Source organism: Brachyhypopomus gauderio, unplaced genomic scaffold (assembly GCF_052324685.1).
Source record: "Brachyhypopomus gauderio isolate BG-103 unplaced genomic scaffold, BGAUD_0.2 sc40, whole genome shotgun sequence".
Classification (NCBI taxonomy): Eukaryota; Metazoa; Chordata; class Actinopteri; order Gymnotiformes; family Hypopomidae; genus Brachyhypopomus; species Brachyhypopomus gauderio.
The window spans coordinates 1,000,714-1,026,591 of NW_027506868.1; the positions used below are offsets into that span (position 1 = coordinate 1,000,714).

At 44.3% G+C, this 25,878-nt stretch overlaps 1 protein-coding gene across 4 annotated transcripts in view; it reads left to right on the forward strand.

Annotated features, from left to right (window-relative positions):
• vwa8 (von Willebrand factor A domain containing 8) overlaps positions 1–25,878 on the forward strand; it is a 104,126-nt gene that overhangs the window by 24,580 nt on the left and 53,668 nt on the right. For 3 of the 4 annotated variants that reach the window (XM_076985530.1, XM_076985533.1, XM_076985532.1), the window contains 12 exons: positions 5,539–5,642; positions 6,156–6,262; positions 7,751–7,822; positions 8,686–8,762; positions 17,981–18,056; positions 20,282–20,417; positions 20,577–20,696; positions 20,836–21,041; positions 22,662–22,813; positions 24,265–24,373; positions 24,459–24,597; positions 24,667–24,851. In XM_076985530.1, coding sequence (XP_076841645.1) covers positions 5,539–5,642; positions 6,156–6,262; positions 7,751–7,822; positions 8,686–8,762; positions 17,981–18,056; positions 20,282–20,417; positions 20,577–20,696; positions 20,836–21,041; positions 22,662–22,813; positions 24,265–24,373; positions 24,459–24,597; positions 24,667–24,851 — 1,483 coding nt within the window. The remainder of the gene's footprint in view (positions 1–5,538; positions 5,643–6,155; positions 6,263–7,750; positions 7,823–8,685; positions 8,763–17,980; positions 18,057–20,281; positions 20,418–20,576; positions 20,697–20,835; positions 21,042–22,661; positions 22,814–24,264; positions 24,374–24,458; positions 24,598–24,666; positions 24,852–25,878) is intronic. The other variant, XM_076985531.1, reaches the window with a different exon arrangement.

Below are 25,878 nucleotides of genomic sequence, written 5' to 3' on the forward strand. Positions count from 1 at the left end.
CTGAAATCATTTTACAGCAAAATCACAAAATTGTTGAACAGTGAATTCTATTCAAAATAGTGAACAATGCTTATAAGGCATTAACTAATCCAATTACTGTATTCATTAGATGTTACATGTAACGCTGGGTGCAGCACGAAGGATGAGACACGGATCCTTGCTTTGGCGACCAACGTCACTGCTTTATTTAGTAGACGTTGCGCAATAGCGCACGAGTAACATCAAACACATACACGTAACGGGCAGACTGAGACAACGACAAGCACAGGACACTGCGCGAACGCACATTAAATAGACAGACCACATGAGCCCCGAGTGATTACGAGACGAGCCACAGGTGGGACGGATGAACACACGCAAACACAACTACACCCATGAGGATCCACAGACGCAGATAGCTAGACGCAGACGACGTAGACACGCCCACAGGGAGGGGTCCGGAGCTGTTCCGTGACAGAACCCTCCACCAGGGGCTCGCTACTCCCGGAGCGTCCCGCACAGCCGGAAAGCCCCGAACCCACGCTGACAGGCAGATCCGGAGCTGCCGGAGTCGTAGACCCCCAGAGCCGTCTCCCCCGATGGCAGGACTGCCACGAACTCCTTAAAACACCCTCCCTGGGAAGACCGGGGAAAACACGTTAGACACACCGAACGGGACGTTCACGAACACACAAACAGGCACAGCGACACATAGGGGCACGAAAGGGCAAAAGGGATTCGGCAAACAGACGGGAATACAGGGACAGACACACACGTAACGGGCACCAGACTACGCGCCAGGAGGAGGGCGAGCAGGGGATAGAGACCGGGAGCTGCGGGTGCCACGGTTTGCGGTTCTCCTCCTGCCCTCGCTGCGGGTCCTCCGCCGGTTGCAGGGCGGCTGGCGGACGCGCCGGGTGCAGCACGGCTGGCAGACGCGCCGGGTGCAGCGCCTGGGAGCTCCATTTCGGTCTCCATCTCCTCTGCCTCTTCACTGCCCAGACTCCAGCTCATGGGCATGACTGGACCTCTTTCCTGGGAGCAGTCCATCGCACTCCCCTCGGAGCGGTAGGAGGGAGTGCTTGCCTCAGAGCGATTACCACCCTTAACGGTCCCGATCGACCCCTCAGAGGGAGGCGGACTACCTTCGTCCTCAGTGCCTGGCTCGACGTCCGTGCACACGGACAGAGGATAGTCCTCCTCGCCCCCACCGTAGTAAGCAGCGGGGTCCGAGCATTCTGACGGAGGGTAGCCCTCTTCCTCATCTTCTCCCTCCACCTCACCGTAGTCTATGGTGGACTTGGAACACACCGACGGAGGGTAGGTCTCTTCCTCCTCCTCTCCCTCACCGTAGTCTCTGGTGGGGGCGGAGCAGACGGACGGAGAGCAATTGTCTTCCTCCCCCTCCTCGCTTGGAGAGTCCGCCTCCCCAAACTCGTTTTCAGGGGTCTTCTCTGCTGTGCAGAGCTCCACTGCGCCTACCAGTTTTTGCGACGGTTCCCTGGTGGAAGGGGAATGTAGCTCCCTCCACATCCGCACCGCAAACTGGCGGTATTCCTCTGCTACCTCGGGATCCGCGCTCTCCCGTGCCGCGCACAGCAAGTAAACGCATATCAGGTCTTGCTGCAGCTGCTCGAGTGTCGGCGTGGTGGTGTTGCACGGGGCAGGCGAAGAGGCATGACGTCTCTTGCTAGGGCACTGGCCCTTCTTTGGCTGGGTGGTGTAACCCGGCATGGTGTCTCGTTGTTGGCTTGTCGTTCTGTAACGCTGGGTGCAGCATGAAGGATGAGACACGGATCCTTGCTTTGGCGACCAACGTCACTGCTTAATTTAGTAGACGTTGCGCAATAGCGCACGAGTAACATCAAACACATACACGTAACGGGCAGACTGAGACAACGACAAGCACAGGACACTGCGTGAACGCACATTAAATAGACAGACCACATGAGCCCCGAGTGATTACGAGACGAGCCACAGGTGGGACGGATGAACACAACCACACCCACGAGGATCCACAGACGCAGACAGCTAGATGCAGACGACGTAGACACACACCCACAGAGAGGGGTCCAGAGCTGTTCCGTGACATTACACTTTTTATTCTAATCTGCTGAGTATTGGTTACACAAATTCTAATAATCTTGGTAAGTCATTGAACTTTTTTATATTTAATGCATAAATTAATTTAAAAATGAGAATAAGTAAAACGATGATCAAACAGCAAGCTGATATTGTATCATTAAAATCTGTTAAAAAGTGTGCCACCTAACAATGTAACACATGTAATTGTGACGCTGGCGTGCCGGAGGAAGCAAGAGACACGACGAGCGTCTTGGAGTGCACAAAAAACGTTTAATTAACACAGACACGATGAGTCCAGCACAAGTGACGCAAGCACGCTGACGCGATGCTTGCATAGGCATGAACTATAGACAAAGACGAGCACAAGACACCGCGCTAACGCACATTAAATAGGTGAATAACAGACCCACGTGACCTCGAGACAAGGCACAGGTGTAACAAACGAACACGCTCACAAACAACCCATGCCCACGGAAGTACAAACATGGACATAACGACACGCAGACAACGTAACGGCACGCCCACAGGGAAGGGTCCAGAGCTGTGACCGTGACAGAACCCTCCGCCAGGGGCTCGCTACTCCCGGAGCATCCCGCGCAGCTGGAATGCCCCGATCCAACACCGACGGGCAGGTCCGGAGCCGCCGGGATCACGAGCCTCCGAGAGCAGTCGCCCCCGACGGCGGGAACCGCCGCGAACAGCTCTAGTACACCCTCCCTGGGAAGACAGGGGAGAAAACATTAAACAATGGCACGTTCACAAACACGCACACTGGAACATGAAACACAAGAGGCACAAATGGGAAAAGGAAGTTAGGGAGACACAAGGGGATAGACAAAAACATAGGAACACAGACATTCATTCCCGGAGCTAGGCTTCCCACCTGAGGCAACGCCTGTAGCGGTGCGAAAGCTCCGGGGGCTGGAGACGCTGCAGCTGGCGGTGTTCCTCCCGCCTGTTCTGACCGCTCACCGCCAGGTGCCGCACGGCTAGCGGACGCGCTGGGCGAAGCGCGACTGGACGACTGCTTGGTGGCAGTCCCTCTGGCGGACGCGCGAGGCTGTGCGCGACTGTCCGACCGCTTGGGGCCCGTGCTTCGGTCGGACGCGTGGGGTGCAGCGCGACTGGTCGACCGCTTGGGGGCCGTGCTTCGGTCGGACGCGTGGGATGCAGCGCGACTGGTCGACCACTTGGGGGCAGCACACCTGGCGGACGCGTGAGGTGCAGCGCGACTTGTGTCCCGCTTGGAGGCAGCACGGCCGGCGGGTCTCACGGCACCCTTCCTCCCGGGTTTGTGACTCCCTCCTCCGGGAGAACCGTAGGGGCTTGCTGCTCGATAGGCCTGCCGACACTCCCCCTCCGGGAATCCCCTGTAGGAAGACCCTCCTTTGCCAGGCCAGCCCCCTTTGGAACCGGTATCGGGGGTGGTGTCCATCTCCGGCTCCTCCTCCTTGGCCACGCTTCAGTCCATGGACCGAGCGGGGGTCTCGCATCGGGAGTGGTCCATGGGCTCCTCCCCGCAGGAATCCCCACTCCCCGACGCGAGCGAACTGTCCGGTCCGCTCCCTCCCCCTTTGTATACCGTTGGGAGCGAACACACAGACGGAGGGCTTTCCCCCTCGCTCTCCTCGCCGTAGTCGGATGGGAGGGGACTGACGTCATCCCCTCCGTAACGAACGGTGCTTTTCGAGCATACGGACGGGGAATACTCCTCGGAGTCCGTCCCCTCCGTCTCTTCCTCCGACGGTGGGAGACTGCTCTCCTCGAACTCCTCCTCAGGAGGGGTGAGGGAAAAGGCGCCCGCGCTCACCATAATCGGCTCATCGGTCTCCTCCTCCTCGGGCAAGACCGGGAGCAGTGCGCCGTCTTCCTCCCTTTCACAGCTGCCCGTTGCACGGGGTGGCAGGTCCACGGACGCGGGGTTCTCTCTCTCTCCACACGCGCCTCGCGGTCTGGCGGAAGCATTCCGCCGTCTCTGCGTCCTTCGCGTCCCGTGCCGCGCAGAGCATGTACGCGCAGAACGGGTCCTGCTCCATGGTCCGCTCGGTGACGGGGACATCATGCCGCCGCGCTGGGGAAGCACCGAGGCGACGTCGGCCTTTCTTCTTCCCCTTTGCGCGCTTGGCGTATCCGGGCATCTGGATTGGCTCGTCTTTATGTGACGCTTGCGTGCCGGAGGAAGCAAGAGACACGACGAGCGTCTTGGAGTGCACAAAAAACGTTTAATTAACACAGACACGATGAGTCCAGCACAAGTGACGCAAGCACGCTGACGCGATGCTTGCATAGGCATGAACTATAGACAAAGACGAGCACAAGACACCGCGCTAACGCACATTAAATAGGTGAATAACAGACCCACGTGACCTCGAGACAAGGCACAGGTGTAACAAACGAACACGCTCACAAACAACCCACGCCCACGGAAGTACAAACATGGACATAACGACACGCAGACAACGTAACGGCACGCCCACAGGGAAGGGTCCGGGGCTGTGACCGTGACAGTAATAAAATCTGCCTCAAACTAAATAAATAAAAGGAAATATTTAAGTGACAAAAGGATGTAGTTTAACATGGATTCAGCTTGAAAATGGGATAGCAGGGATTCACTAAATTGAGAAAACCCTGTCACACCTTATGATGATGTCACACTACATGAGGTTTCATGTACTTAGCATGACATTAAGCAATGTGCCTTTACGCTAACACTATAAAACCATGCTAACTACAATGTTACAATATAGTTTAAAAGGTAATACTGACTGAAAAGTAATTTAATTTGGGCATTTTTGTGTAAAATGTGTCACACCAAAAGACAAAAGTGCAAAAGGGAACAGAAGCAGGATTGCTGGATATACTTGATTTTTTTGAAAACATCGAGTAATGACTCACCTTGTAACTTTCAGTTGTTCTATCTCCTGAAAGAAGGAGGACCCCCACTCCCCAAAAGTCTCCAAACAATTGCCCATTTAAAAAAAGGAATATGGCGTCGCACCATATGACATCCATTTTTGGGACAAAATGTTTTAGTTAAAGGTGGCTTCAAAATGCCTGAACTTTTAGCCAAGCAGACTCAAAAGTAGACATCTGTGTTATCAATATATTATTGAGTAAACAGAAAATTATTTAATTTTCTTGTTTTAATTTCAAAATCTAACTTTGTGAAATGTGCTTGGGACAGTCACGCCATATGAGCTTTTTTGGCTGAAAATTGTGAAAAAAAGGAATGTTAATCCCATGAATGCTCTGTAAATTCATATAAAACAATTGTCTTCATATAAGACAATATCACCACAGTTTTTTACATATTTTTCTATAATTTAAGTATATTTGACACTTTGGACCAAAAAAAAGCCAAGTCATGTCAACCACCCATATATATAGGCAACAGTAACTGCAGGGTATGCAGAACAGTATCTTTGAATGCACAGCACATTGAATTTTGAAGATGTGTGTCTGTTGTGTGTGTAGGTTCTTGCCCAGTTTGGCACGCTCCTCTCTGCAGAAGAACCTGGCAGACTATGCAATGGAGGAGCAGACTGACCCAGCGGCGCAGCAGAAGCAAGACCACACCTGTGAGTTACAACTGTGAGTCTGCCACAGGCAGATGGGCAAGGGCCCATTCTCTGAGGGCCCACAGGGAGTTCAGTGATGCTGGCAAGCCCCTTTAGCACTTGCTATTTTCTCATGCTGTCTGCAAGAAATGGGTCTAGGCTATTCGATTATAGATGTGCTATGTGTTGTCAAAGAACAGTAGATGGTAGAAATAGATTGTGTGTGTGTGTGTGTGTGTGTGTGTGTGTGTGTGTGTGTGTGTGCAACCATGTGAGGAAAACCAGGCTACATTTCAAAGTGCCTATTTGAAAGGTCATCATGATAGCTGAATGGACAGTCCTCTTTTCCCCATGAAACCTTTCTCCGCCTTCCCTCTCTCTTTCGCTTTCTCTATCTCTTTCTCACCTCATTGCACTCTCTTTCTCTCATTTTTCTTCTTCACTCTCTTCATCTCCTACACTATCTTTCAAGTTCTCTCTCACGCCCTTTCTCCTTCCCTTCACTTTGTCCATCTGTATCTTCTTTACCCTCAGGTGTGGTACGAGATGGCGTCCTCACCATAGGTAGAATCTCGACTCCGATCTATAGCCCTGAGGGGAAGATGAAGGTCCCTGATGTGCTCTTTTACGAAAATGCCCAGGTAAGCTCATCTGTGAGCCATTATTGGAGCACGGGGTTTCCCCACCTCCTCCTTCTCCTGCTCAGATAGGAGGGCTGCATGCTATTAAACTCCAAGAGCTGGAACAAGGAACCAGTTGCCATGGTTGGTGCTTTGATGATGTAAACTAATTAAAAACAACCTCTGTTCATTCTGCTGTTGAGTGACAATTACTTGATTACAATTACTTAATTACTTACTAAAATTATTTATAATAATAAATTAAGGAAATTAATTAAAATATACATTATTAGTATCTTAGTATCAAGAAAAATACTAGTATCTTATATCTTCTTATTTACTGAAATGTAGAAAAAAGTATTTCTTATATTGGATCTTTATTTATCATGTACAAAAATGTCAGTGTTTCCTTATTGCTTAAAAACAGTTGACTTAAAGCACATTTGGATGGAATCTTGGATGGACATTTAGAGTGAATCTGGGGTCAGTTTTTCAAGACTTCCTCACTAAATACCATTAAGCTTCCATTGTAAGACATTCTTAAGTACAGGAAAACATGTTAATGATTGTAGCCCGTGGTTAATTAATTCTATTATACAGATATGGAAAATGTAGTTGGAGATATGGAGTAAAAAACTGTGGAACATTCCTTTAACAAGCCTTTGAGGATCAATAAAGTATCCATTCTATTCTATTCTATTCTGTTCTATTCTATTCTATGTGAGCTGGCTGGGACCTGTATTAAAATAAGTCCTTTAAGGATCGGTCCCCAGCCTGTGGGTTGGCTGGGACCTGTATTAAAATACGTCCTTTAAGGATCGGTCCCCAGCCTGTGGGCTGACTCCTTTGGCTCCCCGATGCTGCCACTCTGTGAGCACAACTGAGACGGTCCGGGCCTCGCGAGGAGAATCAAGAGAGGGGAGTGACCCAGATACACCCCCCCCCGACACGCCTGCCTCCACTCCTCCTCCCCTCCTCCCACTAGCACAGCACCACCAGGCAAAGGCCTGCACGGCAAGGGCGCAAAAAGCTCCTCCCTGCTCCAGTTCCCAGCGACCTGCTTTCTGTCTCTCGAGCAGAGCATGTGCTCCCTGCAGAGAAGCACCTCACCGGGGCACAAACCAGGACATGAGAGACAGCAGGACAGCCGTGATACGCTCTGCCCGATGTCGTACGTGCAGGCATGTTCGTTCTTCATGCTTGCCAGGATTATACGACACTTTCGGGTAGACCTGTCGTGGTGCTGCTTCCTCTTGTCTGTTTAGTTGTACATCAGTTAACAACGGATGAATAATTATGTGGTTGGTGCAGTTATTGCCCAGTTATTTCATGCAGAATTGAATAAATGAAACATTACTGTTGAAAAATTCAACTTGATTAGATAATGCTATTATTAAATGGTAACAATAACAGAAGGGAATTTTTATGATGGGAGTTAATATAAACATGTGAGTCAGTGGCTGTTGAAAGGTGATATCTGTGAAGTTTCTCATGGCCTTTTCTGTTCAGCACATGATGGTGATGGAAGACATGCTGAAAGACTTCCTGCTGGGGGAACATCTACTGTTGGTGGGCAACCAGGTAAATAAGAAAAATCACCACATGAAACTGCAATCTCTCTCCTACTGCACCCAGAACTGCCTCTCACTGCACCCGCAACTGCCAATCACTGCACCCGGAACTGCTTCTCACTGCACCCGGAACTGCTTCTCACTGCACCCGGAACTGCTTCTCACTGCACCCAGAACTGCCTCTCACTGCACCCAGAGCTGCTTCTCACTGCACCCGGAACTGCCTCTCGATGCACCCAGAACTGCCTCTCACTGCACCCAGAGCTGCCTCTCTCTCACTGTACCAAGAGCTGCCTCTCTCTCACTGCACCCAGAGCTGCCTCTTTCACTGCACCAAATTCTAACCCTCTCCCACTGCACCCCAAACTGCTATTCTCAATACAGTACTGTCTGCCTTGCTGGTGCCATGACCCCTACACATTCAGCCAGTGCTCCACCTCCTACCTCTGCCGGCCGACAGGAGGATGGCAGTGCAGGCACGGAGATTGGACTGTGGATGATGAGTGTGGAGATGAGGCCAGAGGCCAGAAACCCAGAGATAGGCTGACCTAGGACTCGTCATGCCCTGCAGTGACTGTCTACTCGCCCACTCCTTACTATAATTGACTCCCCCATCCCTGGGGCGGAGCCTGAAGTGGGTGTGTTCACAGTCACACCAGGCTGCCATATAGACTGACACGCATGAGAGTGCATCTGTGAACCCACCTAATTCACAGAGGTTTTGTTTCTGTGGATAATTTTAACTTGCATTTTTATTGATTAAGAAGCTGTACTCACATTTATAAACTATTCCACTCTAAATTAAAGGACAAGGGACAGTGCTATAAGTTTAAACAGTGTACCAGTAAAATAATTTCTCTTATTTGTTGACAGGGTGTGGGGAAAAACAAAATTGTGGACAGATTCCTGCATCTAATGAATAGACCAAGAGAATATCTGCAGCTTCACCGGTAAAACGGATTTATTAGGGTTCACACACGTAGTGTGGGAAACCTATTGTAATTGCTGAGATTTTTCTTATTATTATTAGGGTTCACACACGTAGTGTGGGAAACCTATTGTAATTGTCGGGTTTTTTCTTTCTTATTATTATTAGGGTTCACACACGTAGTGTGGGAAACCTATTGTTATTGTTAGGTTTTTTCTTCTTTCTTATTATTATTATTATTTTTCTCCGCATAAAACGCATACTGCAGCCTAAACCGTAAGGCCCAGGGAGACCAAACTTGGCAGACTGGTGTAGTCTGTTTGCGGGACCGTGCTTAAGTACAGACACCCAAATTGGCCTCATGGTGGCGCTATAGCGCAGCATTTTGCGTTTGGGTTCATATCTCCCACCCCGTAGGTCGTAGAAACAAAATTCCACTTCAGGTGCATTCCTTGGCTCCAGACAAACAAAAAAGCCTCAAGAACCATTAAGCTCCGCCTACTTAGATTTTTGCTAATTTGCATAATATGCAAAACCTACTTTTTCATACTAGTCCCTGGTTTTTCATCTGATCACCACAATCTTGGTGTCAAAATATTCACAAGAATCTCATTATCAAGGAACATCAACAAAACTGTGACATTGGTATACAGTCTGGTTGTCACATGTCAATCAATAGCTCTGAGGCGTGGCCAAATTGACTTCAGCAGCTATATCTCAGCAATGCTTTGACCTATCTTTATGAAAATTTATCAGTTGTTAGGGCACATGACTCAGAGGTCACAGGTCAAAGCTGGCCACGATTGTCCAATAGGGGGCGCTATAACATGGGGAAATTTGTTTCTCAGAAACCATTAGTCACATCAAGCCCAAACTTTACAGGCGTCATCAGGGGCCCAAGTGGTATCAAGGCACACAATGATGACCTCATCACTCAAAAAACATGGCCGCCATGAGCCAATTAATTTTTATTTGAATTAATTGGCCATTTGACAGACTTACCATTGGCCAATCAACATGAAACCTCATCACTGTGCATATCCCTGGACTATGTGTCATACTGTGCAGTGTTGAAACATTTGGCCACTAGGTGGCGCTATTTGTGAAAATCATGCATAACTCCTCCAAATTTTCACTTAGGAACATGCAACTTGTTTCTTTTTATACCTTGCAGTAGACCTGACAACTTTGCAATTACAAGTCCTATTAAAAAATGCATACTTTTGTCACATTCATCAATTGTTTGAAAATAGCTCTTTAAGAACTATTCCTAGGAATTTGATCCAATGATGGCAAAAATGGCATAGGCATAATCTGTAGACACTGTAGTTAACTAAATATGGAAAAAATGTTGCATTTTTATTTGTCTGATTGGTCAATTTTTCCATTATATCCTTCTGGCCATGCCATAAATGACCTTTATTGCTATAACTCATAAACCATGTAAGTGATCAACTCCCACTTTGAAAGGCTTTTAAACACTGAAGTCCTTGTGAGGTAGGCCAAGTTTGGTTCAAATTGGCCTGTCGGAGGCGCTACAGTACCCAAAAACCTGAGAAATCATAAAAACTCACGCAGCAATCTTGTTATGCAGAATACAGACAAGTAATGGGGCTTGTATGATTCAGATCAATGAGGTCTATAACATTGCAATTACATCTCATAACAAAAAGTGCACTGCCTGACCAGAAATGAACCTTTTAATTCACCAAAATGTCATTGCATTACTGAGATTAATGAGATATCAGTATGATAGTACTTGGGCTCCATCTAGTGGCCAAACACCGAAACTGACTGAAAACAATTGCTCACATGAAACACCACACAAACGCACACAATGCTGATCTCAGCATGTGATTTAGTTCTGTGATCTGAATCATTTTGCCAATACACATTATTTTGATCCTTTTGGGCCTTTAGTGCCTCAGTTGAATTGAATGTTTTGTCACATTGATTTACTTATGCATTTTTTCCACTCAAACAGCTTCTATTCACTTTTGGGTCTAAAGGACCTATTGGGCTTCTTTTTGCCTATTGAGGCCAAGAGGCCAATTTGTTGGTCTAAAAGACCCTTTGGGCTTTTTTGCCTTTTTTTGTGTGAACCCGCCAATCGCCGCTTGCGGCTATATTTATTATTATTATTTTTCTCCGCATAAAACGCATACTGCAGCCTAGACCGTAAGGCCCAGAGACACCAAACTTGGCAGAATGGTGTAGTCTCTTTGCGAGACCGTGCCAAAGCACAGAGACCCACATTGGCCTGATGGTGGCGCTATAGCGCACCATTTTGCGTTTTGGTCCATATCTCCCAAACCGTAGGGCCTAGACACAAAATTCCACTTCAGGTGCATTCCTTGGCTCAAACCAAACAAAAAAGCCTCAAGAACCATTAAGCTCCGCCTACTTAGATTTTTTGCTAATTTGCATAATATGCAAAACCTACTTTTTTATACTAGTCCCTGGTTTTTCATCGGATCACCACAACCTTGGTGTCAAAATATTCAGGAGAATCTCATTATCAAAGTTGCTTAAAAACATTTTGAGATTTGCATACAGTCTGGTTGTCACATGTCAATCAATAGCTCCAAGGCGTGGTCAAATTTACTTAAACAGCCATATCTCAGCAACGCTTTGACGGATCTTCATAAAATTTTAACCGTTGTTAGGGCACATGACTCCGAGGCCATAGGTCAAAGCTGGCCACGATTGTCCAATAGGGGGCGCTATAACATGGGAAAAACTGTATCTCAGAAACCATTAGTCACATCAAGCCAAAACTTTACAGGCATCATCAGGGGCCCAAGTGATATCAAGACACACAATGATGACATCATCACTCAAAAAACATGGCCGCCATGAGCCAATTAATTTTTATTTGAATTAATTGGCCATTTGACAGACTTACCATTGGCCAAACAACATGAAACCTTACCACTGTGCTTATCTCAGGACTATGTGTCATGCTGTGCAGTTTTGAAACATTTGGCCACTAGGTGGCGCTATTTGTGAAAATCATGCATAACTCCTCCAAATTTTCACTTAGGAACATGCAACTTGTTTCTTTTTATTCCTTGCAGTAGACCTGACAACTTTGCAATTACAAGTCCTATTAAAAAATGCATACTTTTGTCACATTCATCAATTGTTTGAAAATAGCTATTTACAAACTAGTCATAGGAATTTGATCCAATTATGGGAAAATTGCTATGAGCATAATCAGTAGACTCTGTAGGTAAAGAGTAATTAAAAAAATGTTGGATTTTTATTTTTCTGATTGGTCCATTTTTGCATTATATCATTGTGGCCATGCCATATATGACCTATATTGCTATAACTCATAAACCATGTATGCAATCAACTCCCAATTTGAAAGGCTTTTATATCCTGAAGTCCTTGTGAGGTATGCCAAGTTTGGTTCAAATTGGCCTGTCGGGGGCGCTACAGTACCCAAAAACCTAAGAAAACATAAAAACTCATGCTGCAATCTTGTTATGCAGAATACAGACAAGTAATTGGTCTTGTATGATCCAGATCAATAAGTTCTATAACATTGCAATTGCAACTTATAACAAAAAGTGCACTGCCTGACCAGAAATGAACCTTTTAATTCACCAAAATGTCATATTGCATTACTGAGATTAATGAGATATCAGTATGGTAGTACTTGGGCTCCATCTAGTGGCCAAACATCGGAACGGACTGAAAACTATTTCTCACATGAAATACCACACAAACACACACACAAAGCTGATCTCAGCATGTGATTTAGTTCTGTGATTTGAATCATTTTGCCAATACACATTATTTTGATCCTTTTGGGCCTTTAGTGCCCCAATTGAAAATTTTTTTGCACATTGATTTATTTGTGCATTTTTTCCACTCAAACAGCTTCTTTTGGGTCTAAAGGACCTATTGGGTCTATTGCCTATTGAAGCCAAGTGGCCTATTCGTGTGTGAACCCGCCAATTGCCGCTTGCGGCTATATTTATTATTATTTTTCTACTGATAAAACGCATACTGCAGCCTAGACCGTAAGGCCCAGGGAGACCAAACTTGGCAGGATGGTGTAGTCTCTTTGCGAGACCGTGCTAAAGCACAGAGACCCACATTGGCCTGATGGTGGCGCTATAGCGCACCATTTTGTGTTTTGGTCCATATCTCCCAAACCGTAGGGCCTAGAAACAAAATTCCACTTCTGATGGATTCCTTGGCTCAAGCCAAACAAAAAAGCCTCAAGAACCATTAAGCTCCGCCTACTTAGATTTTTTGCTAATTTGCATAATATGCAAAACCTACTTTTTTATACTAGTCCCTGGTTTTTTATCGGATCACCACAACCTTGGTGTCAAAATATTCAGGAGAATCTCATTATCAAAGTTGCTTAAAAACATTTTGAGATTTGCATACAGTCTGGTTGTCACATGTCAATCAATAGCTCCAAGGCGTGGTCAAATTTACTTAAACAGCCATATCTCAGCAACGCTTTGACGGATCTTCATAAAATTTTAACCGTTGTTAGGGCACATGACTCCGAGGCCATACGTCAAAGCTGGCCACGATTGTCCAATAGGGGGCGCTATAACATGGGAAAAACTGTATCTCAGAAACCATTAGTCACATCAAGCCAAAACTTTACAGGCATCATCAGGGGCCCAAGTGATATCAAGACACACAATGATGACATCATCACTCAAAAAACATGGCCGCCATGAGCCAATTAATTTTTATTTGAATTAATTGGCCATTTGACAGACTTACCATTGGCCAAACAACATGAAACCTTACCACTGTGCTTATCTCAGGACTATGTGTCATGCTGTGCAGTTTTAAAACATTTGGCCACAAGGTGGCGCTATTTGTGAAAATCATGCATAACTCCTCCAAATTTTCACTTAGGAACATGCAACTTGTTTCTTTTTATTCCTTGCAGTAGACCTGACAACTTTGCAATTACAAGTCCTATAAAAAAATGCATACTTTTGTCACATTCATCTATAGTTTGAAAATAGCTATTTACAAACTAGTCATAGGAATTTGATCCAATTATGGAAAAATTGATATGAGCATAATCAGTAGACTCTGTAGGTAAAAACTGATCAAAAAAATAATGGATTTTTATTTATCTGATTGGTCCATTTTCCCATTATATCATTGTGGCCATGCCATATATGACCTATATTGCTATAACTCATAAACCATGTATGCAATCAACTCCCAATTTGAAAGGCTTTTATATCCTGAAGTCCTTGTGAGGTATGCCAAGTTTGGTTCAAATTGGCCTGTCGGGGGCGCTACACTACCCAAAAACCTAAAAAAACATAAAAACTCATGCTGCAATCTTGTTATGCAGAATACAGACAAGTAATTGGTCTTGTATGATCCAGATCAATAAGTTCTATAACATTGCAATTGCATCTTATAACAAAAAGTGCACTGCCTGACCAGAAATGAACCTTTTAATTCACCAAAATGTCATATTGCATTACTGATATTAATGAGATATCAGTATGATGGTACTTGGGCTCCATCTAGTGGCCAAACACCGAAACTGACTGAAAACTATTGCTCACATGAAACACCACACAAACACACACAAAGCTGATCTCAGCATGTGATTTAGTTCTGTGATCTGAATCATTTTGCCAATACACATTATTTTGATCCTTTTCGGCCTTTAGTGCCTCAACTGAATCTTTTTTTTTACATAAAGTACACAGCCTGACCAGAAACGAACCTTTTAATTCACCAAAATATCCTATTTCATTACTGACATTAATGAGATATCAGTATGGTAGTACTTGGCCTCCATCTAGTAGCCATATTCTGACTGAAAACTATTGCTCACATGAAATACCACACAAACACACACAAAGCTGATCTCAGCATGTGATTTAGTTTTGTGATCTGAATTATTTTGCCAATGCACATTATTTTGATCCTTTTAGCCCTTTAGTGCCCCAATTGAACTTTTTTGCACATTGATTTATTTGTGCATTTTTTCCACTCAAACAGCTTCTTTTTCACATTTAGGGTCTAAAGGACCTTTTGGGCCTCTGCCTATTGAGGCCAAGAAGCCTATTCGTGTGTGAACCCGCCAATTGCCGCTTGCGGCTATATTTATTATTATTTTTCCCCCTGTAAAACGCATACTGCAGCCTAGACCGTAAGGCCCAGAAAGACCAAACTTGCCAGCAAGGTGCAGCAGGTGTGCAATGAGAGAAATAGAGACAGGGACCCACATTGGCCTGATGGTGGCGCTATAGCGCACCATTTTGCGTTTTGGTCCTTATCTCCCAAACCGTAGGGCCTAGAAACAAAATTCCACTTCTGATGGATTCCTTGGCTCAAGCCAAACAAAAAAGCCTCAAGAACCATTAAGCTCCGCCTACTTAGATTTTTTGCTAATTTGCATAATATGCAAAACCTACTTTTTTGTACTAGTCCCTGGTTTTTCATCGGATCACCACAACCTTGGTGTCAAAATATTCAGGAGAATCTCATTATCAAAGTTGCTTAAAAACATTTTGAGATTTGCATACAGTCTGGTTGTCACATGTCAATCAATAGCTCCGAGGCGTGGCCAAATTTACTTAAACAGCCATATCTCAGCAACGCTTTGACCGATCTTCATAAAATTTTAACCGTTGTTAGGGCACATGACTACGAGGTCATACGTCAAAGCTGGCCACGATTGTCCAATAGGGGGCGCTATAACATGGGAAAAACTGTATCTCAGAAACCATTAGTCACATCAAGCCAAAACTTTACAGGCATCATCAGGGGCCCAAGTGATATCAAGACACACAATGATGACATCATCACTCAAAAAACATGGCCGCCATGAGCCAATTAATTTTTATTTGAATTAATTGGCCATTTGACAGACTTACCATTGGCCAAACAACATGAAACCTCACCACTGTGCATATCTCAGGACTATGTGTCATGCTGTGCAGTTTTGAAACATTTGGCCACTAGGTGGCGCTATTTGTGAAAATCATGCATAACTCCTCCAAATTTTCACTTAGGAACATGCAACTTGTTTCTTTTTATTCCTTGCAGTAGACCTGACAACTTTGCAATTACAAGTCCTATTAAAAAATGCATACTTTTGTCACATTCATCTATTGTTTGAAAATAGCTATTTACAAACTAGTCATAGGAATTTGATCCAATTATGGAAAAATTGCTATGAGCATAATCAGTAGACTCTGTAGGTAAAAACTGAGTAAAAAAATGTTGGATTTTTATTTTTCTGATTGGTCCATTTTCCCATTATATCATTGTGGCCATGCCATATATGACCTATATTGCTATAACTCATAAACCATGTATGCAATCAATTCCCAATTTGAAAGGCTTTTATATCCTGAAGTCCTTGTGAGGTATGCCAAGTTTGGTTCAAATTGGCCTGTCGGGGGCGCTACAGTACCCAAAAACCTAAGAAAACATAAAAACTCATGCTGCAATCTTGTTATGCAGAATACAGACAAGTAATTGGTCTTGTATGATCCAGATCAATAAGTTCTATAACATTGCAATTGCATCTTATAACAAAAAGTGCACTGCCTGACCAGAAATGAACCTTTTAATTCACCAAAATGTCATATTGCATTACTGAGATTAATGAGATATCAGTATGGTAGTACTTGGGCTCCATCTAGTGGCCAAACATCGGAACGGACTGAAAACTATTTCTCACATGAAATACCACACAAACACACACACAAAGCTGATCTCAGCATGTGATTTAGTTCTGTGATTTGAATCATTTTGCCAATACACATTATTTTGATCCTTTTGGGCCTTTAGTGCCCCAATTGAACATTTTTTTGCACATTGAGTGGAAAAAATGCACAAATAAATCAAACAGCTTCTTTTGGGTCTAAAGAACCTATTGGGTCTATTGCCTATTGAAGCCAAGTGGCCTATTCGTGTGTGAACCCGCCAATTGCCGCTTGCGGCTATATTTATTTATTATGATTTAATATGCGTCATTATGCATATTAGAAGCAACGTAATATGAGTTTCCTCAGCATGCGCTACTATTGCAAAAGAGGCGATGACTTCTGTCTAGTTACCTCATATGTAATTAGTAAATAATTTGGCCATGTGACATTTCTATGTTTAGAGCAGAGAGCATATTAGTAAGCAGCATACTTCCACCACTCTGAAGTAAACAGTTGTTTTTGATTGATCATGTTTTTCCATTAGGAGGTGAATATTCTCTTGTGTTCTTGCTTAGTGTTTGGACTGGGAAGGTTCCTCTTTCCACTGGGAGAGTGAATTATTTTTGTGCCTCATAAATTAGGACACCTGTCTTTGGGACAGGGAGTCGTAGCTCTTAAGCTGTGCTTTTGCCTTTGAAGTCCTGCTATTAATAACCAGTACTGCAGCGTGGATGTGGGAGTCAGAGCCTGGCGAATGAAGCCTCAGAACCAAACCAGGGACGTGATGGGAGCTTCCTGAGCTGCAGAATGAAATGTCACATTAGCATTTAGGTCTTGAGTTGAACCTCCATCACAGAACACAGTTTGAACTCTTAAAGGGCATATGGACTTTTTGTATATGTATATACTTGGATTTAGAGTGCTGTCAAAGGATTCATCACTGGGTGAATAAATCAGTTCATGTCCTTGTTTGTTTTAAGCTTCAAGCTTCTCAAAGAATCTTGAATGTACAGATTACATACACAGTGTAGAAGGATGATCTGGTGAAGGCTGTTATTCCAGTAACCAAGTGCTGAAATGTGTGTCTCATAAAAATGTATTCAAAATGGCTTCTCAGATTAGCCAAGCCACCTACTGTAAGATACATTTTGAATGCACTATGCCAACTGCCACTCTTATCTATGTAGTTTCTTAAAGTGATTGCATATATTGCCTTTTTGAAAGTTATTTGAAAGTCAACTATCTTATGTCCTGGTTAGCTACTACAGAACTCTACTGCAGCTAATATTAGACCAGAGCGATCACTTTAGGGATTCTCCCTGCCAGTAGGTCTGCTGAGATATGTGTCTCATCTGAGCCCCACAGAGATGAAAGAGCACTCTGTCCATTAACGATTTGGGTCACTTTGTTTTATAATTATATGGAGACCAAAAAAAAAAAATCATGCCCTCACACGTAAACTCCCTGAAGAGAATTCAACTGGCTGTGTCATTCCTTTTTAATCTTGGATCAATAAAGTAGAATTCCAGATTACAGATGTTGTGTGACTCTTTGCCCTTGGTTGCCACAGCGACACCACCGTGCAGACGTTGACTGTCCAACCCTCTGTGAGGGATGGAGTTATCGTGTATGAAGACTCCCCTCTGGTCAGTACCCTCCTCCACCTAAGGTCACAATTAATAATAATGTCACCATTGTCTGTTAAGACTAGATCCTCTGGAGACAACATGTCTACACAGTAGAGTGTCTACTGTGACGAGGGTAGTGTTCCTGACCTCCTCATAGGCCATCCTTCTGTGGATGGTGTCACAATAACAAATGTTCTCTTAATTACCACAAATAACCATTAAAGCCAAAATGGCTGATGGTATCGTTACTTGACATGGCCTAGCCTCTGATGCTCTGAGAGAAACAGTGTTAGATTTATAAGCGTATACCAGTCCTCTGGCCAGCTACATATGGCACTCTCTAAGTGCTTCCTTGTTTGAGTTGTTTAGTAACGAAGTAGAACTACTTCAGTACTGTACTTAAGTACTAAAATGCTGTATCTGTACTTTACTGGAGTATTATTTTTTTCTCCTAGTTCCACTTTTACTTCACTACATATTTTCCATCAGTTTAATACTTTTACTCCGATACATTTTTTACGTGCTGTAAAGTTACTCGTTACAATTATAAACATGTTAGCTGGCGCTGTCACCGGCTCAAGCGATCAGGCTTATGAGAAAACTACGCATGCTCCGGTCGCGTCTCATTTACTCTGATGCTGCCTTCACTGAACACTTGAGCTTCGTAATTTAGGTTCACTTGACACGTCGTGACTGCCGCAAGGGTCCGCGCGGCAAAAAAGACCAATCGCGGTGGCTCCGCCCATGCGCGTTGGACACGCGCGCGCAGTCGCATCGCAAGGTCGTGCACCTCTCGATTTTTGTGCGTGAGAAGTTACAAGGTGGAATTCATGCACTTGTACGTCAAGTTTCAGTATTTTCCAGCAACTTCAGCTTAATTTCATATTCATACAAATACACATATACTCAAAATGATTCCAAATAATTAGCTTTTTTTAGCTTTTTTTTTTAATCTAACTAACCTAATTATGTTCATGACGTGCTGCAGTGTTTACTTAACATTAGCTGGTAACAGTAAGCCGTGTCTCTTTTCATGCTGACTAATCATGGGCCCATTTTTATAGTGTAGTGTTTTTATAGGGTAAGGGCATTTACTGAGGATAAACCCAGGGCAGTAGGCTCACCCTTAGAATCCGACAGACGGATTTTACGTCCAAAGTACACCTCGTTTTCTCAGCTAAATTAAGGCGAACTTGTACTTCTGCATCAAACCTACGACGTAGCGGGACATAGGTTATCTGTTTTTTGTGTACGAAGCACAGTTTTTTTTAAGTTGCTACTTGTTTGTACATACAGAACACTTTGTGTATTTGTGGTCTTTGACATCTTTGATTTGTAAGTGATATATAAAAACAATTGATAATCAAACTTTGACGGCTTTCTTTAATTAATACAAAACACAATACTTGTACTTTTTACTTTCAGTACCTGAGTAATAAATTTTAGAATAAAATTGCAATACTTAAGTACAAAAAATGCTGAATACTTCTGTACTTCCACTTAAGTAAAGTTTTTAAAGAACACTTCAACTTCTTCTCAAGTCAATTTTTTGATAGAGAACTTGTACTTTTACTCAAGTATGGGTCTCTAATACTTTATACAACACTGCTTGTTAGTGTGAGATGGTGGCATTCAGACATGCCGTTCGTCATCCATGGTTAGAGGAGTCATTTTCAAATGGGCTTTAATGATGCTTTTGTTCAATACAGGGCTGAGGGAGATGAAAATAAGGATCTTGGTCTGAGTTTGGCCCTGCAATAAGCACCCAATACAGCCCTCTGGGCATTAGGTCAGCTTTGAAGAGGCCATAATATCCGTATTTCTTTCAATGGTGTGTAATGCTCTAATACTGCTGGCACAGCAGGTAAACAGCTGTAAATGATGAAGGTTGAGTCAGAAAAGCACCTAAATTCATCTAAATGTTAAAAGTGACAAACACTGAACAAGGCTCAGAACTAATTGGGTTTATATAATTAGGGACCTGCCTCAACACCACATTTATAATAACCACACCATAAGCCTTTTTAGAAACATCCTTCCAATTTGAAACTGTCCTAGTTTCTGTGTGCTCCCTGTCATTACTGTTGGCTTGATGTGGCTTTGCAGTGAGATGTAGGACATTCACTGTGTGAGAGTAATAGCTGAAAGATAGCCACCAAAGCCCAGGTCATCATGGTTTTGTGTTAGTGCTATGAATATGAACCTCTTTTTAAGCCTGCTTGTCCTTTGGCACTGGTGTGCAGGTAAGCGCAGTGAAGCTGGGTCACATCCTGGTTATAGATGAAGCAGATAAAGCTCCCACCAATGTCACGTGCATCCTCAAGACCCTGGTGGAGAGCGGTGAGATGATCCTGGCTGATGGACGAAGGATAGTTTCAGGTAGTGATAGGGAGATGGGGGCTTTTAGCTTTGTTTAAATCTTTGTTTTGAACAGGAACAACTAAGGACTCCTCTCTCTCTCTCTCTCTCTCTCTCTCTCTCTCTCTCTCTCTTTCTCTTTCTCTCTCTCTCTCTCTCTCTCTCTTTTCCTTTCTCCAGATCCTTTGGATGCAATGGAAAGGCCTGATGTAATAACCATGCACCCAGACTTTCGCATGATCGTGTTGGCTAATAGACCAGGGTTTCCATTTCTGGGAAACAATTTCTTTGGAGCTCTAGGTGAGAAATATTCTAAGTTCAAATACAGCAATGAAAGATTAAGCATTTGTCTGGCATCTCTGACTTTATGTGGATGGGTGAATGGTGTGTGTGCTTGTGTGTGTACATGTGTGTGTGCGTGCGCGCTTGGGTGCACCAGGTGACATCTTTAGTTGTCATGCGGTGGACAATCCCAAACCTCAGGCTGAATTTGCCATGCTGAAGCGCTATGGACCTGATGTTCCTGACGCCGTTCTGCAGAAACTGGTGGCTGCATTTGGAGAGCTACGCTCCATGGCAGACCAAGGGACAATCACCTACCCCTACTCCACACGCGAGGTGGTGAACATCGTCAAACATCTGCAGGTATGAAGCTGATGGATCTGCAGCACACAGAGTTTAAATTCTGGCACAGGAAACACACCAGACCTCAGAGTTAAAGTAATGAAACTTTGGAACTCCACTGTGACAGCTGGGGGTTTCCTGCCCTCAGAGTTCACAGATGCTATGGGTCCCTTCAGTGATGAATGGAGTACTGTTTTATGTATGAGGGCGGTGTGTGTGAGAGGTGCCCTGAGCTCCAGGGAGGGATGACACACAGGAGGTCTGCAGGGTCTGCAGGGTATACTGCCTCCTTTCTCTCCTGCCTCCATCCAGACAGTAAGGGAGTCCATTGTCAAACCAGTCTGCTTTATAAATAAAGGAAATCAGGGTTATTATCATTATTATTATTATTATTATTATTTTCATGACAGCTGAACAAAAATAAAATCAAAATGCTGTCCAGAAATATCAGTGCCAGAGCTTCAGCTTTCTAGTAAATAATGTAGCTGACATTAGATAATAGATTTTAAAAAAAAACCACAGCAAATGCAGCGTCATGGAGAGGAGGCCTGAAGCCAAACCTGTTTCATGTCTGGATGATGTTGGGTCATGGAGAGCTTGTTATCTGCTTTCAGCTAGCACGTCTGCTGGGTATCTGGATGTTCTTTTCATATCTTTCGCTATTAATCATGTGCTGGAAAAACCCCATGCCTTTATCTGTTGTCATCTCTTAACACTTTGTATTGAAACAGATCTTGGCTTGAAACATACAGAGGTTTTTAAGTGTGTTGCTGTCCATTCGGGGAGCCTGTTGATCTTCAGGTGTAAAGGCCAGTGAAGGCGGATCACCTGCAGCCCTCCAATTCTGCCTGCGTTGCACGTAACAGTTTAGGAAGAATGCCTTCCAGTGTATCATCTATCACTGAACCCACAGAACACACTTAAATATGTTTACTTGCAATTAGACTCAGTGATTAAAGCTGCACAGCTAAGCTCAGGCAATTGAAAGTGTATGGATTTACTTCCCCGAGGTGCAGTAATCATTTATATAGATTACCTGCAAAACATGTTGATTACATGCTGGAGCCATGTCTCACGAATTAGGCTTTGATTGATTGATCAAGAGTACTCGCAGTGACCTTTCAAGATTGGCACTGACACTTTTACCTCCGTCTACCACAGCATGCCTGTTGTAGAGCTGTAGCGCTGTAGAGCTGTAGCGCTGTAGCGCTGTCGAGCTGTAGCACTGTAGAGCTGTAGCGCTGTAGAGCTGTAGCGCTGTAGTGTTGTAGCGCTGTAGTGCCCTGGCCTATTTTAGGTGTAATGAAGCATTTGGGTCATTGTTTTCTAGGCCAGAACTGATAAGGGTTTGTGTGTGAGAGACTTGTAGCTGTTTCCATGGTAACAGAGAAGGACATAAATCAGTACCAAAGTGGGCAGAAATGGTATTGACAGGAGCGATCCCTCTTCCTCCGTCTCCTGCTAGCACCTCTTCATTACGCAGCTGGATTTGCCACACAGAACAGCTGCCTTGATCTCATGTCTGAAGTCGGCTTGGACAGTCATAGTCTTTGAGCACTCTCAGAAAGGACACACTTCATTGCCAGTCTGCGTTTTTGTAAACTTTTATTTTTTTCTTTAAAAAAATGTTTTTCTTTTCAGAAATTTCCAGAAGAGGGCCTAGCTAATGTGGTGAGAAACGTGTTTGACTTCGACTCGTACAACAAGGACATGACAGAGGTTCTGATCACAACTCTACACAAGTACGGCATTCCAATTGGAGCCAAACCCACCAGCGTCCACCTAGCCAAGGAGTAAGAGCCTGGTCTCCCTAACACACCTGAACACGTCTCCCACTACTAGTGATCACACACCTGAACACGTCTCCCACTACCACCAGTGATCACACACCTGAACACCTCTCCTACTACCACCAGTGATCATACACCTGAACACGTCTCCCACTACCACCAGTGATCACACACCTGAACACGTCTCCCACTGTCACCAGTGATCACACACCTGAACACGTCTCCCACTATCACCAGTGATCACACACCTGAACACGTCTCCCACTACCACCAGTGATCATACACCTGAACACGTCTCCCACTACCACCAGTGATCACACACCTGAACACGTCTCTCACTACCACCAGTGATCACACACCTGAACACGTCTCCCACTACTGCCATTGATCACACACCTGAACACATCTCCTACTACCAATGATCACACACCTGAACAGAACCCTTCCTTCCATTAACTGCTTGTGTCTTGGGGCTGATGTCAGTAACTGCAGGACAGTTCTTCAGTGACCCTACTGAGTCCTCAGATGAAATACATGACATAGAAACTTGAAATAAAACGAAACTCACTTGAAATGCTACTGCACTTTCCCACAGGGGAATGAAATGTTTATATTCTGTTGTTAATCAGGCAATGTAGTAGTAGTAATAATAATAATAATAATAATAATATGAGCAATTGTATGTTTTCCTGAATTCCACCATGGTTTAATGTCATATCATTCTATGAATAGCATCATGCTAATTGTTGAGATTTTCTGTGCCTCTGAATATTATCGAAGGCAAGTTACCTCATCACTGACATTACTGAACATGCATTCTCTTCCTTCACATCAAGAATCATTTCATTTATTTACTCTATAGTGTACACATATGTGGATTTTGAATAAAGGAAAATATTTGTTTCTTCTGTCTCATGTTTGTCTTATTTCCTATTTTTAATTTTAAACCCAAATGGTCCCTGTGCCAGTTATTTAATAAGCCATATATCGTGAAGAAACAAATATTTTCTTTCTGCTTAATGGCAAATATGATGCTTGTCAGTGTTTGTGATTAGGCTGCTGCTTTAGACTAAAGTCCATGTTTTTTTTTAGAAATTAGAAAATTGAATCTCTTGTTATCTGGTTTAGAACCATTATTTAAGCCATATGTTATTTGTCACTGGTGGGAAAGGCACTAGCTCAAGTATGACAGTGCAGTGCATTCTGGGAGAAGGTGAGTACCAGATGACGAGATGTGCAGGTGGAGCATGTGGGGCGGAACCAGTGGGCCGAGTGTCACCGCAGCAGCGCATGCAGGCCAAAAAAGCTTCCTTTATTACCAAGAGTAATGTAGCCTTTAATCACACCTAGAGTGATGTTTATGAAGCCTTTAATCACACCTAGAGTGATGTTTATGAAGCCTTTAATCACACCTAGAGTGATGTTTATGAAAGCCCTTCTCTCTCCTCTCCCAGACTGCCATTGCCAGACTGTAAGATGGTTGGATATTGGACCACTGTCCAGGGTTCCAGTGCTCGAAGGAAACTGCTATGTCCTACCCAGTCCCACCGTATAGATATCAAGGTATCACCCTCTTCTAGTGAGATGGTGCTCTCCTGGGGGAGTAATGCTGTCCTGGTGAAGTGAATGTTGCATGGTTTTCCCCCAGGGCCCTGTGTTTTTGCGAGTGCAGGGTTTTCCACTGGAGAAACATGAAGCTCGAGCCACAAGGTTCACTGAGGAACGCTCCCATTGGCAGATCCCAATGAACGAGGTCAACATCATCTGTGATGTCACCACTGCTGATGGTAGGCCACCCCCAGTTGGTCTGTGCAGAGCTGGATGTCCGAGCTACTGACAGGCTGTTTGCACTGCAGATTCCATTTACGTGGCTACATGCAACCCAGTGGGGCTCTACAGCATGCGGGAAGGGTCAGACACACTGCATTGTGTCGAGCTATATGACGTCTTCCCTCGCACCGTCAGCAGCTGGCAGCCCTTAGTCTCCGTGGCTGCTCTGGGAGATCCACTCCACCGCCAAGTGGTGCTTCACGAGGAACAGGTGTGTTTGCCTCCTACTGCAACACTCCACAGGCTAATCCATGACTGCCAGCACACTGGTCCTGCAGTCATACTGGAATATGTGAACATGATGTTACTCCTGTGCTTTATGAGCCCAGCAGATGATCAGTATCCTTCATTATGAGTGTATTCTAAGAGTAAAATAACTTATTGTCATAGATGTGCTATAGTCATGGTTTAATCCTTGTATGTGATGTGAGAAGTTCCAATGCACAATCTCATCAGGCTTGCAGCATTGAGATATATTAACTGAAGATATATGATGTTGTACTGATAACATTCAGGGTTATTTGAGGGAAGAGTCCTGTAAGGAGTCAAGTCGATTTTTTTTTATACCGCACTTTTTACAACATGTCACAAAGCAGCTTTACAAATGCATTGGTCCTAAAGAGCGAGGATGCTAGGCTCAGGGTGGAGGCCTCAGAGTGGAGGCAGCACTGCTGCGTCTGATGGTGCCATCAGCACCTCCATTCACCACATTGACATGTATACTGGCTAGACGGACCATTTCCTAGGTGCTTATGGAATTGTCTTTATAGAAGCATGTAACCAAGATACTAAAAAATCTAATTAATGTCACATTAAACTGCCACCGGTGCCAGTGATTAGCATGAGGCTCTGGCAAGCTCACCTATAGCAGCATAACTAAAGGGAGGGTCTTGGAGATGACCACAGTCACCAGGGTCACTGAGACGCTGCTTTCCATACAAATCATTGTCACAACTTAAGTGACATGGCTGGATGACAGATTACCAGAAGGCTCAATGACTGGGGGATCCTGAGCTCCACACTCCATATACTGTATACTCCATGTAGTACATTAACTGAAGGCTTGATTAAATAGATGAGTCTTAAACCTAGATTTAAAATTGAAACTGTGGCTGGATCTCAGATTGGAGCTGTTCCATAACTGAAGGAGAAGGTTCTGCCTTAGGTTGTAGTGTTGCTAATATTCGGACCTAAGAGAGACCTGCATTTTGAGAGCGCAGCTGGAGTCTTGTAAGGAG